The sequence below is a fragment of the Xiphias gladius genome, chromosome 18, assembly GCF_016859285.1.
Source record: "Xiphias gladius isolate SHS-SW01 ecotype Sanya breed wild chromosome 18, ASM1685928v1, whole genome shotgun sequence".
NCBI lineage: Eukaryota > Metazoa > Chordata > Actinopteri > Istiophoriformes > Xiphiidae > Xiphias > Xiphias gladius.
The window spans coordinates 10,974,005-10,989,431 of record NC_053417.1 but is presented as its reverse complement, the minus strand read 5'-3'; the positions used below and the strand labels follow the sequence as shown (position 1 = coordinate 10,989,431).

General features: G+C 41.2%; 2 protein-coding genes across 3 annotated transcripts in view; both read right to left on the bottom strand.

Moving 5' to 3' along the window:
- Positions 1-11,505, bottom strand: part of acot7 (acyl-CoA thioesterase 7) — a 51,801-nt gene extending 40,296 nt beyond the window's left edge. Inside the window, exons 1-4 of one of the 2 annotated variants that reach the window (XM_040151816.1) lie at positions 11,066-11,505; positions 6,392-6,541; positions 4,901-5,018; positions 2,808-2,964 (exon numbers count right to left, since the gene is read on the bottom strand). In XM_040151816.1, the coding sequence (XP_040007750.1) occupies positions 2,808-2,964; positions 4,901-5,018; positions 6,392-6,541; positions 11,066-11,115 (475 nt within the window). In that variant the 5' untranslated portion in view covers positions 11,116-11,505. The remainder of the gene's footprint in view (positions 1-2,807; positions 2,965-4,900; positions 5,019-6,391; positions 6,542-11,065) is intronic. The other variant, XM_040151817.1, reaches the window with a different exon arrangement.
- A 1,158-nt stretch (positions 11,506-12,663) lies between these two features.
- Positions 12,664-13,601, bottom strand: LOC120804295 (transcription factor HES-2-like). Its single transcript, XM_040153662.1, has 4 exons — positions 13,512-13,601; positions 13,313-13,408; positions 13,113-13,200; positions 12,664-13,010 (listed from the first exon to the last, which is right to left on the bottom strand). Exons 1-4 carry the CDS (start codon positions 13,599-13,601, stop codon positions 12,664-12,666), a joined length of 621 nt encoding a protein of 206 aa, XP_040009596.1.
- Between the last annotated feature and the right edge of the window lie 1,826 nt (positions 13,602-15,427).

The window sequence follows — 15,427 nt, the reverse complement described above, 5'->3', positions numbered from 1 at the left end:
TCATTGTTTGTTGACAGAAATGCTAATATGCCGATAATGTATGCTGTTTATGTTAAAGAAAAGCAAAAGTTTAAATGCCCCTAAAAGTACAAATATCTGATACGCAGAACAAATGTATCAAAATATAAAATACAGAGGGTTTGCAAGACTGACTTTGTTTCTAATCCTGTTTTTGCCCAATATACGAATACATATGGAATACGGAAATAAACCCTAAATTCCATTTGATTTAAAATGGATTTTCTACTAAAAATGTTATCACTGCACTCAATCATAAACCCTGTAAAGTGCATCAAACCAAACGTTGCTTCGAGTGTATTCTCTCCATCAGCTCTCTTCCTAATTGGGGTCCTTCACGACAGGCCATGTACTTGAGCAGACTGTCCGTGCTGATGCCTGTATGTATGTATGCTGCTCTCTACCTGTCATCTCATATCTCTGCCTCCGCCTCCGTCACCCTGCTTCCAGCACAGCAACCAGCCAACCAACCAACCAGTACAAGCCTGTTGCTAGGGCAACGGCTGTCTAGGGGATAATTCTTTTGTTTCTCACACCTCCTTTCCTCCACCTTTCTTTCTATCTCTTCCCTACTCTCACTCTTTTTCCCCTTTCATTCCCTCTGCTATCTTTTTGCCCATCATTATGTCTGTCTACTTCTCTTCTCCCATTGTCCTTCTGTCTCATTCCCTCTCTCTGTCTCCCTCATTCTGTCTCTTCCTCTGTTGGACACACTATTTAATCTCTTCAAATGGAAAATGGACATGTTGTTTTAATGCCATTCATCTCCTAATTACAAATTCATTAAAAGATAAAAATAAACACACAGTCCAGTGATATTTGCTTTTACATGTCAAGAAACTGCACCTATTTTGCTGAAATTCATTTATAGCCAGCACTTCAAGGATATATTGTGAGTGTGTCTTTACATGTATTAACAGGTGTAGACATCATCTCTCCCACTTTGATATGAATTTAAGAAGGTGCAATACGGTCAGCACATGACATTTGGTTGTTTCAGACAGTCAGGGCATCGCTGTTGCCACTGGCATTTAAAGGTTCAGAGATAACGCTAGGTCAGCCCAATGTGATCCTTCCTGCGTCTTTACTCGAGGGAATCTGGCCAGTGCGTGTGTGTGTGTGTGTGTGTGTGTGTGTGTGTGTGTGTGTGTGTGTGTGTGTGTGTGTGTGTGTGTGTGTGTGTGTGTAAGTCTGCATATACATATGTGTGTGCATGCTTTTATGAGCAAATATTCAATGCACACAAATCTTAATAATAAACAAGAATTACATACAGACTGCAACACTTGGCAAACTGGAAACCAACATGGCTCTGAGTTTGTATTCCCCTGCCTCAGCTCTACACACAGCACCTCATGTTAGCAGTGTTTCATCTTTCATCCAGCTAAGAGCTGCATTACTTATCGTACGCTGCCCTCTACTGATCAAACAGCGTAACATCACAGTGAGGTCATTCTTCCTCCCAGCCTAGCCAGACTCAGTGCTAAGTGAAATAACCAGCATCTAGATAAAATTACAATTTTTTTTTGAATGTTACAAAAACAAACAAAAAAAATTTCACCAAAAACAAACAAATGACAGCAGGTTGGTAACTACACGAGTGAAAAAATTAAATATCTACTATATACAGTACATTACCAATGACAGTGCGTGACAGGATTAAAATATCTTGTCCACAGTAACTTTACAGCATTTAATAAATAACTTTTCCAGCCCACATATAGACAACTTTGTGGTACTTAATGATTTATTTTTTTTGCGTTACAGTGAAGAGATGGAGTAAGTTCTCTGACAAACTGCAGCCAAAGTGATTCCAACTAACAAATGTAAGAAGAAACTTTAGGTGCAAGCAGCATTTTGCAGGGACAGAACAGTCTTTGCAAACTGGTAGTAGATAACAAAGGACTGGTGCCTGTGGGTTTCAAGCGGCGACTGTGTAATCGCAACGTCCGAGGTTTGAGTCTGGCAGGGGGACTGCTGTTCGATGTCATTACCCGTCTCACTCTCCCTTCATTTCCTGTCATCTCTACTGTCTACACTCCAGTAAAGGGGGTAAAGTAGGTGTTTTTCATGAAAGATATTTTGAAATGTCAGACATGTCTTATCGCTTATGGTCTGGTCAAGCCTTGATTACCATTTTTTTAATAGTCAAACCAAGTGTTATCTAATGCACACCTGGTAGAATGTGTGTTGGAAGATTTTAATACAAATGGAAATCATATCAGAAAATTTTGCCCCAACAGTAATAAATATGTTTCATTTGAATCTACTGCAGTAAGAAAAATCTGAAATGAATGAGAATATATCTGAAAATATATTAGATTATTATATTAAAACTGATATGCATCTTGCGTGGCTGTTTTTCTGTGACTAATGCCTAAAAAATTGGCTGAACAATTCACGTGTTTCACTCGCCTACATTACTGACAAACTGACCGTATGTCTGGAGGTGTGTGTGGGCACGTGTGTGCCTGCGTGTGTGTACTTGAATTTCTGTCATTCTTTCATCTCCTCTGCAGTGATACGGGTGAGAATGAGGCTAAAGGTGAACGCTGCTGAGCAGTTGGGGCAGCAGGCTTAAACAAAATCACTCATCAATCAAATTTTAACCAGAGGGGTTACAGCATTATAAATATGACTTCTAACAAAAAAAGCCGAATTTTAATAATTTGCTTGAAATTAAATTTCGAGTAATTACTCTTTTAAACATACAGTGTTTTCAAATGCAATGCCTGAACTTTATTTCGGTAGTGCCGGTTCTAAAAGTATCAAATGTCAAAATGAGTCACCTGTGAGGATGTTCTCAGCCATGACTTTGACCTGCACCTCCAGTGAGTGCTTGGAAGTGTACGTGATCTCAGCCGTGACGTGGGCGACCTCACCGATGAACACGGGGGACAGGAACTCGGTCTTCTCCACCCGAACCAGAACTGCCAAACAGCGTTCCTGGAGAGGAGGAAACAGCAAACCTAAAACTTACACAAATATCATACACACATTCACAACATTAAATGAAAAAGTGGATTTTTTTAAGATGCCATTTAGTAAACAATGACTTGCATCCCCCTCTAGTGAAGAACAGTAGAGGAAGCAGAATCTCTGTCGAGCATCTAGTTTTTTGTTCAAAAAGAAAATTAAATGGAGAATTAGTTTTGAAAGCCCGAAATCTCAGCACCTGGCAAAAAGATCAGAGTCTCTGGTACTGATTTACGTTGTCAGTCCACTACTAGTGTAATGGGGTCATTTTGCGCTGTACGGTAAAAAATCAAATAAAAAAATCTAAACTTACTTACTGCCCCTTGGAAATGTGAGCTAACCTGTTTAGTCCTACTGAGATCTCAATCTCCTCAACTGCAGGATGTTTTAATTCAGGCGGAAAAAGTAACAAAATCAGTGCCAGAGAATCGAAGGCAAACGCTGAGGGGCCTATGGAAGATATTAACAATTTCCATCAATGACATGTTTCATCATCACCAAATTGCTTTGATTCATTAAACTTAAGTAAATGCCAAGTCAGGGGAAGAAACATAATCTTATTCACCAACATTTGACCATATTGCCTCCAGTGCCACACAATGGTGACTGTTTTAAGTAAGTAAAACACATTGTGAGGAAACACAATACAGTTGATTATGATGAGCTATTCTTTCTGTAATTCTACATTTTTCTGGTGAATACATGTGTGAGTTGCAACTTGATGGGATAACTGTTCAGAACCATTCGCAAGTTAAATAGTTCTTTGTGCTTCATTGTGAGCTGTCTAATATTTCGAATGCTTCAGCATCAGTAAATGTCAGACACCAGAATGAAATACTGCTGACCCAAATTCTGGACTTGCCTGTCTTATATGATTTTATTAGGGAAAGGGAGGCTTTCAAAAAAAAAAAAAAAATTTGTGATGGCACCAGTGACCGGAAACTTTTATCTACATATGCCATGGCATAACCAATGAAAATAAACTGAACTGAATTTGACTTTAGTGATTTTAAGAATACTCCTGTAAGTATTTTCCTTCTTTATTTTCAAAAAAATGTTCATGTATCTTTATGACGCAGATGTGCGCTGTAGTATATGCAAAAGCACGTTGTGACCATGAATGCCTTTCTCTTTATTTCTAATCTGAACAGTGAAATCTAGGACATCAGGAGAATATGTTCAGAATGTTGTAGCAGGTGAGATGACAATGAGATGACAAAACAAAATGATGCAAGTCAAAAGTCGGTTAAAGTTCACCATGTGAGAAGAAAAAGCAATGTGGGTGATTCAGTACTAAATATAAACAATATTAATGTAGCCATGCATTTTGGAAAGATGAAATTTATAAGCTGTTACATACTGATAAGTAAATAAGCTGAACTGTGCAACTTTGTCATGGTTTTCATATTTTGAAGACAACTGTCTCAAATTGAAAAAATCAATTTCTTAATGCTGGACAATCTTTGTTAACAAACATTTTACGTTCTCTAAAAAAAGCAGTTCTATAAGCTTTTCACTTCTAATCCCTTCAGGCAAAGTAATGACCCATCAAATGCTGGAGAGAGAAACAACACAATGAAAGAAACATGTTCCCTCTTAAGATCATTTTTCCCTGATTATCATTTTTCCCAAGTTCTCATATTCTCATATTTTTCATATTTTTTATTTATAAAAAAAAAAGTTTAATATAAGTAATAGTAATAAATGAGCAGTTCAAATTTATTGTGCTATGCAGAAAATTTCTACGCTGCAGGTTACTATGCACAATACATCTTAGTCTGTTTTTTTCATGATGATTGCATAGTTCACATATTTTTCTTCTAAAAATGAACCTATTACAATTTAACTATCAACAGTACAATGAAATATGTAAGTGTAAGGTCTGAAACTTGCTGTGGTCTCTCACCCCGTTCTGTGTGTTGCAGTGTCGCGTACCGACGATGCATCCAGCTTCCTCAATCATCTTGAGGACGATGCCGCCGTGGACGTTGCCAACGATGTTGGCATCGTCTGGCCGCATGATCCTGCAGTAAAGAGAAGATTCATTAGCATCACCGTGGATCTGATGCTAGGATTACGTCATCTGGTGTTATAAGAGTTCTTAGCATCCTGTTTCGCATGTCTTTTCAGCTTTTCGAAGAGAGGGAAGCTGCAGAAGGTTGAAACATCATTGAGCAATGATTTCAAGACACAAAGAAGTCTCCTCTTACTCTAACAACATCTGGCCCTTAGTGCTAACTTTTAAAAAGGCAGGATTGACCCACAAATGGGAAGGTGGTGGTGTGTTTTCAGTTTAAGACACTGAGTAATTACTAACTGAATTTCAATCCCCCAACATATTTAGTTTAAATGGTTTTATTGATTTATTCAGCCGAATGAGGCCGACATTTAGTTGAAGCAGGCTTTAATCTATGTCTATGTGATCTGCTTGTAGATAGTCAGTCATGAGTTGAAATGAATTCTATCGAGCATATTTCATTTGGTGGGGACACATAATGACCTCAGGACTGATTATGTAAAATATTGTTAAAGTATTTTCGATACTAGGTTGAGGGCATCGTGTTTTTTTGGTGTCCAGCCTCACCTCTCCATGTCTGTCTACATGCAGTACCATTATCTCTGACGGTGCAGCATGCTGTCCTGTACTTCCGCTGGTTCCAGTTTTCCTCAGCGTGTGGGTTAAACTAGTCTCACCACTTACACACTAATCTGTTTACATGCTAAGAGGTTACAAACACAAAAATGTCAAAACACACTGAGATGTGACTAATCTTAGGGATAAGATGATTAATATTTATAGGAATGTGATTGATGTTCCTTGTTTGCGCGGATGAAAACGTACAGATGTCTACCAATAAAACAATCTGAGTCAGAGTCAAATTTAGATGTCTGGGAAATTTTACAGTTGCAACATTAACAGTCAAATGGCATGCAAAACAGCAGGAACACTGAAAGTTGAACACATTAACCTCTGACACCCTTGAGTAACTCCTATACATTCCAGTGAAGTCCAGTACAATAGCACAGCACTAAATACTACTGTTGTGAAAATTTCATGATTAGCAAATGTATGTATTGAAAGGAAATTTTAATATTTTTGTTTATATCTATGATATTCTACATTGGAGCTCAATCAACACCTCTGTGACACAGTGTCAACAACAATTGAAAACTTTAACAAAGGGGTATTTGGTATCAGTAGTATTTCTAGTATTGCTGTGATAACTTAATTTTTTCGAAAACCACAAATTTTATGGGGTTTTTTTTGTGTGTGTAAGGGAAAAAGAATGAACCAGACAAAACATCCTGTATATTCAGCATCCCTCATAGTGTGTGTGTTTGTGTGTGTGTGTGTGTGTGTGTGTGTGTGTGTGTGTGTGTATCACAGATGAAGTACCTGCTGAGTTGGTATTTGCTGCCCTGCTCAGCTCCAGCCTCCCCACTTTCTCTGACATCTCTGCTGACTTGCTGACTTTGACTCGCTTGACGTTTCTCCACCACCGCTGTCGTCTTATCCACTTCATCAACTGCCTTTCTGCTCTGAGGCCTAAAGCAACGCATTTTTACACTCTGACTGACTCTCAGTCTTGCTCTCTAAACTACTTCCCTTCTGTATGATCTCTACATCCACAACTTCTGAGATTTTGAGTCTTAACGTTGCTGCAGTGACTGACGTCATGCATGGTTTAATGATGATCCCGCCTTAGGCGTCACAACTGGTCCAACTGGATCACAACACACCCACTGATGCCCAAACAACAGGCGGCCGGGGTCGAATGCCTAATAGTCCATTAGCCCTTAAAATCCTAATCACATATACCTTCCAAAATGAGGATGATGTACTTGATGGATCACTTATATAACATACAATGTCGATGTAAACCTCACGGGAGCATCATGCCAGAAGTTCCTCATACTGTATGAGCTCTTTTGTAATGAACTGACAAACAACCTAAATCAACTTATCACTGAGGTATGAGCTCTTGTCTGGGTAGTTTAAAGTTGCCAGCAACATGTGGATTAGTTAGAATTAGTTTAAGCATTTGTGAAAGTGGTTTGTGTAGAAAATATTTCAATGTACACAGCAGTGTATATTTATATGAATATTAAATATCTAGAACATACAGATTTTCTATACAGGTCAGGGTGTGCAGATTTTTCAGTTGCCTATATGTATCCTTTTTGCATTATACCTGAAAGTTGACTGTTTTTTTCACATGAATTCTCATTTGTTAGAGTTAAAATATAGCTTACAACTGAAAAGTCATAGAACTACCATCAACGCATGCATAAACCATAATTACAATTTTCTAGCTGAAAACAAACATATAAAACCTAAGTTTTACCTGTGTCGGGAAGGGTAGTGGCAAAATGTGCGAAGTAGCTTGAGAAAAGCATACCGTGGTGTCATTTCTGTCCCGGGCCCCGCCAGTAAGAACACGGCAAAGAACAAAGATCTGACTGGGGTGGTGGCATCAGAAGCAGGGCTTGAACTGTGTTTTAGCCACGCAATCTTACACTACCAGGTACGACAGGCATTTGTCAAACACTCACAACTGTATATAGACAAACTTAAAACACACACCTCAGTCCCACATTATGCATTACTGTATGTTTGCACAGCCTGATGAACCCTTACTCGATTACTCTTACTTAAACAGGCCAGTTGAATTATCAATAGAGAGCGGACCTATTTTGCAATTTTATTTGCATTTTAGACTATTGGCTGATGCTCTAGTCCAAAGCAACTTGCAATCAACAGAAGAGCAAGTTTAAGAGTAAATTACCACATTTGCAAGCAAGTACCAGTAAGCAAGTGTCATGGCCACAGCCCAAACAATATTCCAAGTATGAAATAATAGTTAAGCAGCTGGAGTTTTTTTGATAGCAACTAGAGTGAACAAAGAAGAAAGTAGGGTTACGGCCAATAACCTTTTAGTCAGGCAAAAGTCAATTCAAAGACAAGACTAGGTCCAGATGAGGTCCAGATGAGGTCCAGATGTGGTCTAGACCTCGTCAAGATTTACTGCAAAGCGGATCAAGCTATATTTCAAAGCCAAAATGAAAAACGGCAATATAAACAGTGTAAAATGTTTCCAAACGTACTGTAAAAGGAATGATTACTTATAGTACAGTGGGTCTGCACCGTTTACCACAACTGGTGAGAGCAAATACATTTAAGTCCCTGACATTTTGTATGGTCCTGAAAAGAAGTTGAGAAATCACATGGACAACAACGCATCTATGAAATGATTCTGGATTGGTCACGATCTGCCCCTCTTCGTGACTTTCTGCCCGGACGCTGTTGTTATTTCCTGTTTTATTTTGAAATTACTTACCTTGTGCGTCTTTTGGTTGTTTTACTTCCTGCCCTTGTGTGTGTGTGTGTGTGTGTGTGTGTGTGTGTGTGTGTGTGTGTATCCTGCCTTTGTGGTTGCCTGCCTTGCCCTCTTTGTTAATTTGTCTGCTTAGTTCCTGGGTTATGTTCTCTAGTGTTCCTCATGTGTCTATTTTCTTGTTGCCTGCTTTTGTTTCCTTTGATGTTCCAGAGTGTTTTTCCAAATACCTGCTACCTGCATGTTTTTTCCTGTTCCCGTGTTACTGTGTGCCAACTTGTTCACCTTGTCCACCTGTAAGCCTGTTTTATTCTTATTAAAAGCAACTTCACTGCATCACCTTTCTCTTGTGTTTGCATTTGGGTCCAGAATAAACTAAACCGTCACAGGATTGGAAAAAGTAAACTGAATAGGATGTAATAAAAAAGTGACAAAAGTGGACTTGAGAGACAAAATTCAAGTTTGCAGCCCATTAAAAGGTCATATGATCACATGAGAAGAGGGTGAAACACATCTGACTCTGTTGTTAGCTTCTTCTTAAAAAGAGAAAACAGGAAGTGAATTGTTTTTTCCAGGGAGGGAGAGGCATTTTATCACTGGGAGTTGGAGTGAAGAAGAGTTAAGACAGGGCAATGACCAGGCCATCGGTAGATAGGAAGTCAATGTATACCGTAGTCGTTTAAGTGGTAGGAAGTTTGAATTTGTCATAAGCAGCCAAGGGCAGTCATGGGAAAAAGCATAGCAGGTGAGAGGCAGTGGAAAGTTTGCAGGCTGATAAAAACTAATTAGGTTACAGTATTTTTGGAAAAAATTTGTAGGTTCATAATGATTGAGTTTTTCGGAAGACTGATAGCTACTGATTATAAAAAAAAGTAGTTACTGTATATTTATATTTATGTTTTTGTGATGAGTGGAGTTATTCACAATATACCACATTTTGATTTCACAGTAGCATCACTGAGGTGTCAACTTCCAAACAGAAGAGCAGCCTCAGCATTGCAGCCAAGCACGAGTTACACTGAATTTTGAATGAGAGGAGTGGCAGCAATCATTGACAAACCTCTAACCATACTAGCTGGTAGCTGGTTATATTTGCGTTCACGCCCACCTTTGGTTGTTCATATCTTTTGAACTGAAGGTAAAGGTCATTGTTCATTGCATGAACACACCAATATGGAACCTGAACTGACTAAGTTTCAGGCATCTAAACATTTAAACAGGGAAATCCTGTTAAGTCAAGCAGGCTGCACGGCTTCCACTCAGGCCAGAATCACTCGATGAGTCTTGTATTACAAATCATTACAACATAAAACAGTCTAAGGCTGTAACTGCCTTCAAGTTATGGCTGACTCATAGTGAAAAACTCAAATATCAGACTGTTTTGACCAAATAACCAAACGGTCTCGCCTTCCCCATAAACTTACATAAAAAGAAAATTGGATATTATGACAAAACAGGTAGATATTTTAATTGTTTGTTTGACTTTGGTTGAACAGTCTAATTTAAGCAGTCTAAATTGCATTGTTTAGCTATAACGCAGCTTTAAAACCATGGAGGACCATGACATGTTTGTAGGCATTTCTTACTGGAGCAACTACAGGGACTGTGTGATTTCACTACCATTCAGGGCAAAAATATGTAAGATTCAACAGTCAAATCTATTTTCAAGGTGTCTGCCGAAAACAGCACCTACAACAGTGTGTTGTACGTAACAGAACCCGAGTCTGAGGTTGAAATGTCTTCTTTCCTTGAACCCAAACATACACGGAGCGGTGAGTGGGTCTGCAGTGTGTAAAAAATAAAAATAAAAAAATAAAAAAAAATGCGGCACTAGCAGCTCAACAAAGCAGCGCCCTCGGTGAAGGGCAACCGACGTGTCCCATGCCAGGTCAGAAGAACACCTTCATATGCCACCGGCTCGGGGGGAATGTAAGGCTGCGGGGGGGGAATTCCCACACAGGGTTTAGTTCCGACGTGTTGGGATGCGCCGACAGCGCTACAACTCCCAACGGAGGGTCATTCCCCCCTCAGCCGACGGGGCCGTTTGTCTCCGCCTACAGGCGAGCGCGAGTACAAACGAACCCTGCATGCGGTCGGGAAGCCGAGCCTATTCGTCGCGAAGGCATTTCAAGGGGCAGCAGCCTTCGCCACTCGCACGGCACTCTACTGGCCGTTTGCGTCCAATGGTCTTCCTGCCATTATCCTCGGATAAACAGAAAGCGGATCGACTACACGCGCTTTCACCGCACCGTCCAGACCGAATTCCTTCGAGCCTGCGCGATAGAATGAAACTTTTATTGGAGTTTCGGTAGGATGGTGGCGACCTCAACGTGTCCTTGGTCCAGTTTTAGATCGAGTTAGTCCTACCGGTGCCAACCGCGCTGAGGTCATCGTATACCACATGCGACATGGATGATCGGCACCGCTGCCGGGAGCCCACGGGCTAAAACAGAAACGAAAACAAAAACAAAAAAACCCAGGAAACACCCCGTTTAGATGGTCGAGATTAAACACCGTCGTCAGGCAGGAAGCAGACGGTGTGTGTTCGCAGACCGTAACGCGCTGTGTATTATCTCGGGACATGAGGCGGATTATCTGGGTTATCAGCCTGTGAGGAACGCTCACCCAGCGACGCCGGGACCCGCGCTGTTCTCCGCATTTGTCGATCGCCAGCACGTTATTCGCATGCGAGGGCGTCTCGCACATGTGTTAATGTGTCGTTTCAAACGTCCTACCTGCATAACTGAAGGGAGGATGCTGCCGCGCGAGCCTGCGGTACCGACATGATGATGGTGATGACGCTGGTGGTGGTGGTGGTGGTGATAAGCTCTCGGGTTTGCTGGTCTCGTGTTGCAGCGAGATTCCTGTGTGATGGGAAGGGAAATCGGGCTCCTTCGGTGTCCGCCGGCCGCTCTGGTCACGGTCTCTCAGACAAATGAATCATCCGGACGGATATTACTTAAGACTTCACACGAATGCTAAAATGGTGCTTTGTGCGATGTAGCGCAATTGTTTCGCAAAAAAAGGAAAAAAAAAGTCCTTTCAAAGTGGGCAAAGCTTAAATTACATTTTGAATTAAACCAACCAACAGACATTTAGCTTAGACTACATGTTGGGACCGGTGCCTTTCGAAAAAGCAAACGGGAAAGACGTGGTAACTGAAAACTGAAATAGAAACCACAACCACGTCCATGCCTCCAAACGCCGGGGGAGGGCAGCAGAGACCGCATCTAACACCACCACCAGCGCGGGGGAAGTGGTTCGGGTGTCATGTTGCCTGATGCGGGCGCCTTTGACCACAACATCCATGCGGGAGTCGCCCTCACCAACGGTTTTTATTCTATTCAAATCTGCCTGACAGATGTGCCGCCCCTGCCTTTGCTCATTAAACAAAGAGCTGTCCCCATATAAGGAAACATTACATCATATTTGCTGCACCGAGGCTCAATTCAAAGTCTGGTGAAGCTGTCTTCGGTTTTTCTGCACCTACTGTGGGAAGAGGCAACCTCTAAACATTTCTTTTTCTCCGTTGACTTTCAGTCATGTGTATCACACTACTCTGTGAGTGCGCTTTGCTGTGTGATCTTTGTTGTGACTTGTTTTTTTTTTTTTCTTAGCCTGTAATTTTAATAAAAATCACATTGAGTTTATCTTGTGTGTGTGGTGTGCCAGCTAAATAATAGTTTCTCTTCTTTTGCAAAGCCTCGTGTGGCTTTTTGTGCGTTAACGTTGCGTAATTACGCACACGAGTAAAGACCATTATTCTCACAATTAAAGTGTAAGCAAAAAGAAAACGAAATTTAACCACGACATCGTAGTTTTATTTGTGTTTATATAGTATATATACAATATTTGCAGCAAATAGCAAAAATAAAACACATCCCAACAGAGATACTTACAGTGACACATAATATGTCTACAAACTTCATCTGCACAGACTCAGGACACTGACGTCTACGGTGCAAATTCATACATACACTGACCCTTTGGGTCTTACAGGGCTGTTTCAATAGCCCTTAATAACTTAGTCCGCCAAGAGGACTAAATATTTAACGTATACATACATGCAGATTTAAAAAAAAATACGACTGTCTAAACTTGTCAACTTATACAGGACAACAGACTCGTGCGCAAAACGTAAGTATATAATACTCAACCAATACGATTTAACGATGAATTCTGGCTTTTCATCAACACAAACGAAGCACTAAATCACTGTGTATATTTACAAGTGATGCTTTCTCAACACGTTGCCTACAAATCAAATATTTTACAGTCTTTTCATAGGCTTTTGGTAGAACCGGCCACTTATTTCTCTCTTAATTTGAGAAATCTACCAAGGTCTCCACATGGCAGCGCTGACGGCCTGTGGGCCTGGCTGTGCTCGGATGGGAGCCACTGCGCTGCTGCTGCTGCTGCTGCTGCTGCTGCGGGACTGGCTCTCCGGTCTGGAGCCGAAGCTGGATTTCAGGCTCAGGAGTCTCTGCTGAATCTGAGGGAAAGTCCTGGAGCTCTGGGCGCAGCAGTTCAGGCAGGTTGGGGTGATGGTGGCGGACATGGACTGCTGCACGAAGTCGTTCACCCGCTGGCACGCGTCTTGATCCAGGCTCGTTTTGGGAAGCAGAGAGGAGACGCGCTGGAGGCAGGCTTTGTAGCCTTCTCTGTAAATGTGTGCGGAATCTGAAAAGGCAAAGAAAGGTTAGTTTCTTTGTTCAACAATGACAGGTCCACTGTTTCTACATTTATCAGCCAACGTGTTAAAAAAGCAGAACCATAACTCACCTTTGGAATTAACAGGGGGAATGTCGCTGAGGAACCTCACGGTCATTTCCAGGATGTCGGCTTTCTCAAGCTTGGAGTAGCGAGTCTTCTGGAGAAAATAATAAAAAGCAAATGTTAAACATATGAGTCTAAACGTTACCTTGATTTTAGTATATCTGAAAGGGGTTTTTCTGCATCCCTAAATGTATATAATGACTTACATCTCTGCCTGTAAGCGGGAGGATGAGGTTTTTCAAGTGGTTCAGGCTGTCGTTGATACGGGCGCGCCTTCTTTTTTCCATCAATGGTTTCATTGTCTGAAAAGATCAAATAATATTTAGTGTCCATTCCTTACATTAAGAGTAAGACTTTGGAGAAAAGGTTTAAGATACTGAAGCTATACTCAGTGACTTCACTTACCTTTCTGAGCTCAAGAGCCTGTTTTCTTTTGGCCACAGTTAGCCTTGGAGAAAAAGACTGGAGAGCTTCACAAGTTAAATTTGGAGACATTTTCAGCGTTGTCTTTGTGCCAGAGAAGTGTCCAAAACAGAAATCTGCGAAGACCTGTCCTTAACGGCCGAGAGCTGCGGTATATATCCAGGTCCGTGGCGTCCGCTTCGTGCGTCACGGGTACGCCCCCAAGCCGACACAAAACGATTTGAACTGACCATGTATTCGATGAAAACAACACAAACGCATCACATTTAGAAAGATAACCATCTGTTTTCTACTCTAATCCAAGCGTAACAACTGCAGTGCGTGTCTGCGTTATGATCCATAGACAGAATCAAACAAAACCTGCCTCAAGAAGCTGGAAAAATGTGTGCGTAAAAAAGCGCTGCTTGGACGCACTGAATGACCAAATACAAATTCTGCAAACCCTACAATTTACATCACGTTACATAGTAAAAATTTAAGTTCATTATTAGTAAACAATGAGGTTTATTGTTTCATACATAGCCTAGTAGATGGAGTAGGTTGTTGTTTTGTTTGTTAAATACATATAGTTATTGGTGCGTAATTACGCACCGAAAAAGCTTTATATGGCTGGAAACAAACCCTAGGCTGAATAGCATGAACTTATTTCGGTGAGCTACCCATGAAATACAACAGACCACATTTTAAAAAAAAATCTAATTTACAACAAATTCTCAGTTTGCATTATTAATGGCATTTTTTTTCCTGCTGGATTTTCTGTTGCTGTTCCACACTGAGGTTTTACTGTATTTTATTATGTGTGTAATGGGCCCAAGTTTGATTATATATCATTAATGTAATGCTGAATGTTCTAAATATATATGCACACTTAGAACAACAGGGTGTAATACATATTGCTGGCGTAGGGGTCAGGCTTGCGTGTATGGAAAAGTGTTTATGGAGATATATATTCTTACTCAAATCACATACCCAAGCCACGCTACTTTCAAATAACATCTGCTCTTAGATTTTGACAACAATAGTTTTGCATATGACGTTATAATGCAGTTTCTGCCCGGGGGAGTCTCTACCTGGAGGGTGTATCCCCCTCCTGCCAACGCCTCACTCAGGGTGATGGGGGCTGAAAAACAGTGGGCGTAGTGGTGAGGGAGCATGTTCTTCAAACACAATAGCCACCGCAAAATACAAAGGGAGCCTGGTTTTAAACTTATGAGTCATTTTTAATAAATATTGAAAGTATTTACTTTTGGACTTGGACTCGATGTAGTTTATAACCAACCATCGTGCCCTGCGAGGTATGAATCGAACTTTTGAATTACAGCTTGGAGCTTTGCAGATTTTGAATAAAAACTGGAGAAACATGACAAGCCATCAAATGCCACTGCACTCAGGGGAACCACGCGCGCAGCACGCGCCACGGGGACCAGATGGCTGTCTGTTACCGAGCCTTCAACCCCACCCACTTCCAACCTCCGTCTATGACCCCACCCCCCACACTCTCCTCCTGCAGCACACCAGCGATACCGGACAGCCAATCTCCCTGTCGAGCAATGGTAGAGCCATCTCTCATCCATAAGTGCGCGCGCGCGCAAACACACACACACAGACACACGCACACACACACAAACACACACACTCACCGCGTTGCATATACTCAAGCCCCTTTTCTATAAACTTTACACGCACGATACATGATCTCCAAGCAGTTTTAGCTTGGGTATCCCATCTGCATGCTTCTAATGGGCCCTTGTTGAATGTGTCCAACTGAAACAAAACATCCTCGCCCCCCTGTTCAGAAACTCTGCTCTGCAATTGTCTCCTTCAGCTTGACTCCTTGATACTTTGGCGTCCAAGCTGTCGTGAAATGCTTGTTTATCGGGATTATATGGTGATGACGA

Excerpts from the sequence above, each read along its gene's own strand:
- LOC120804295 (XM_040153662.1), bottom strand. The coding sequence starts at position 13,601 with ATGTCTCCAAATTTAACTTGTGAAGCTCTCCAGTCTTTTTCTCCAAGG. Across the intron at positions 13,409-13,511 it reads AGGCTCTTGAGCTCAGAAAG|ACAATGAAACCATTGATGGA; the intron begins GTAAGTGAAGTC and ends TGATCTTTTCAG. Across the intron at positions 13,201-13,312 it reads TCCCGCTTACAGGCAGAGAT|AAGACTCGCTACTCCAAGCT; the intron begins GTAAGTCATTAT and ends TATTTTCTCCAG.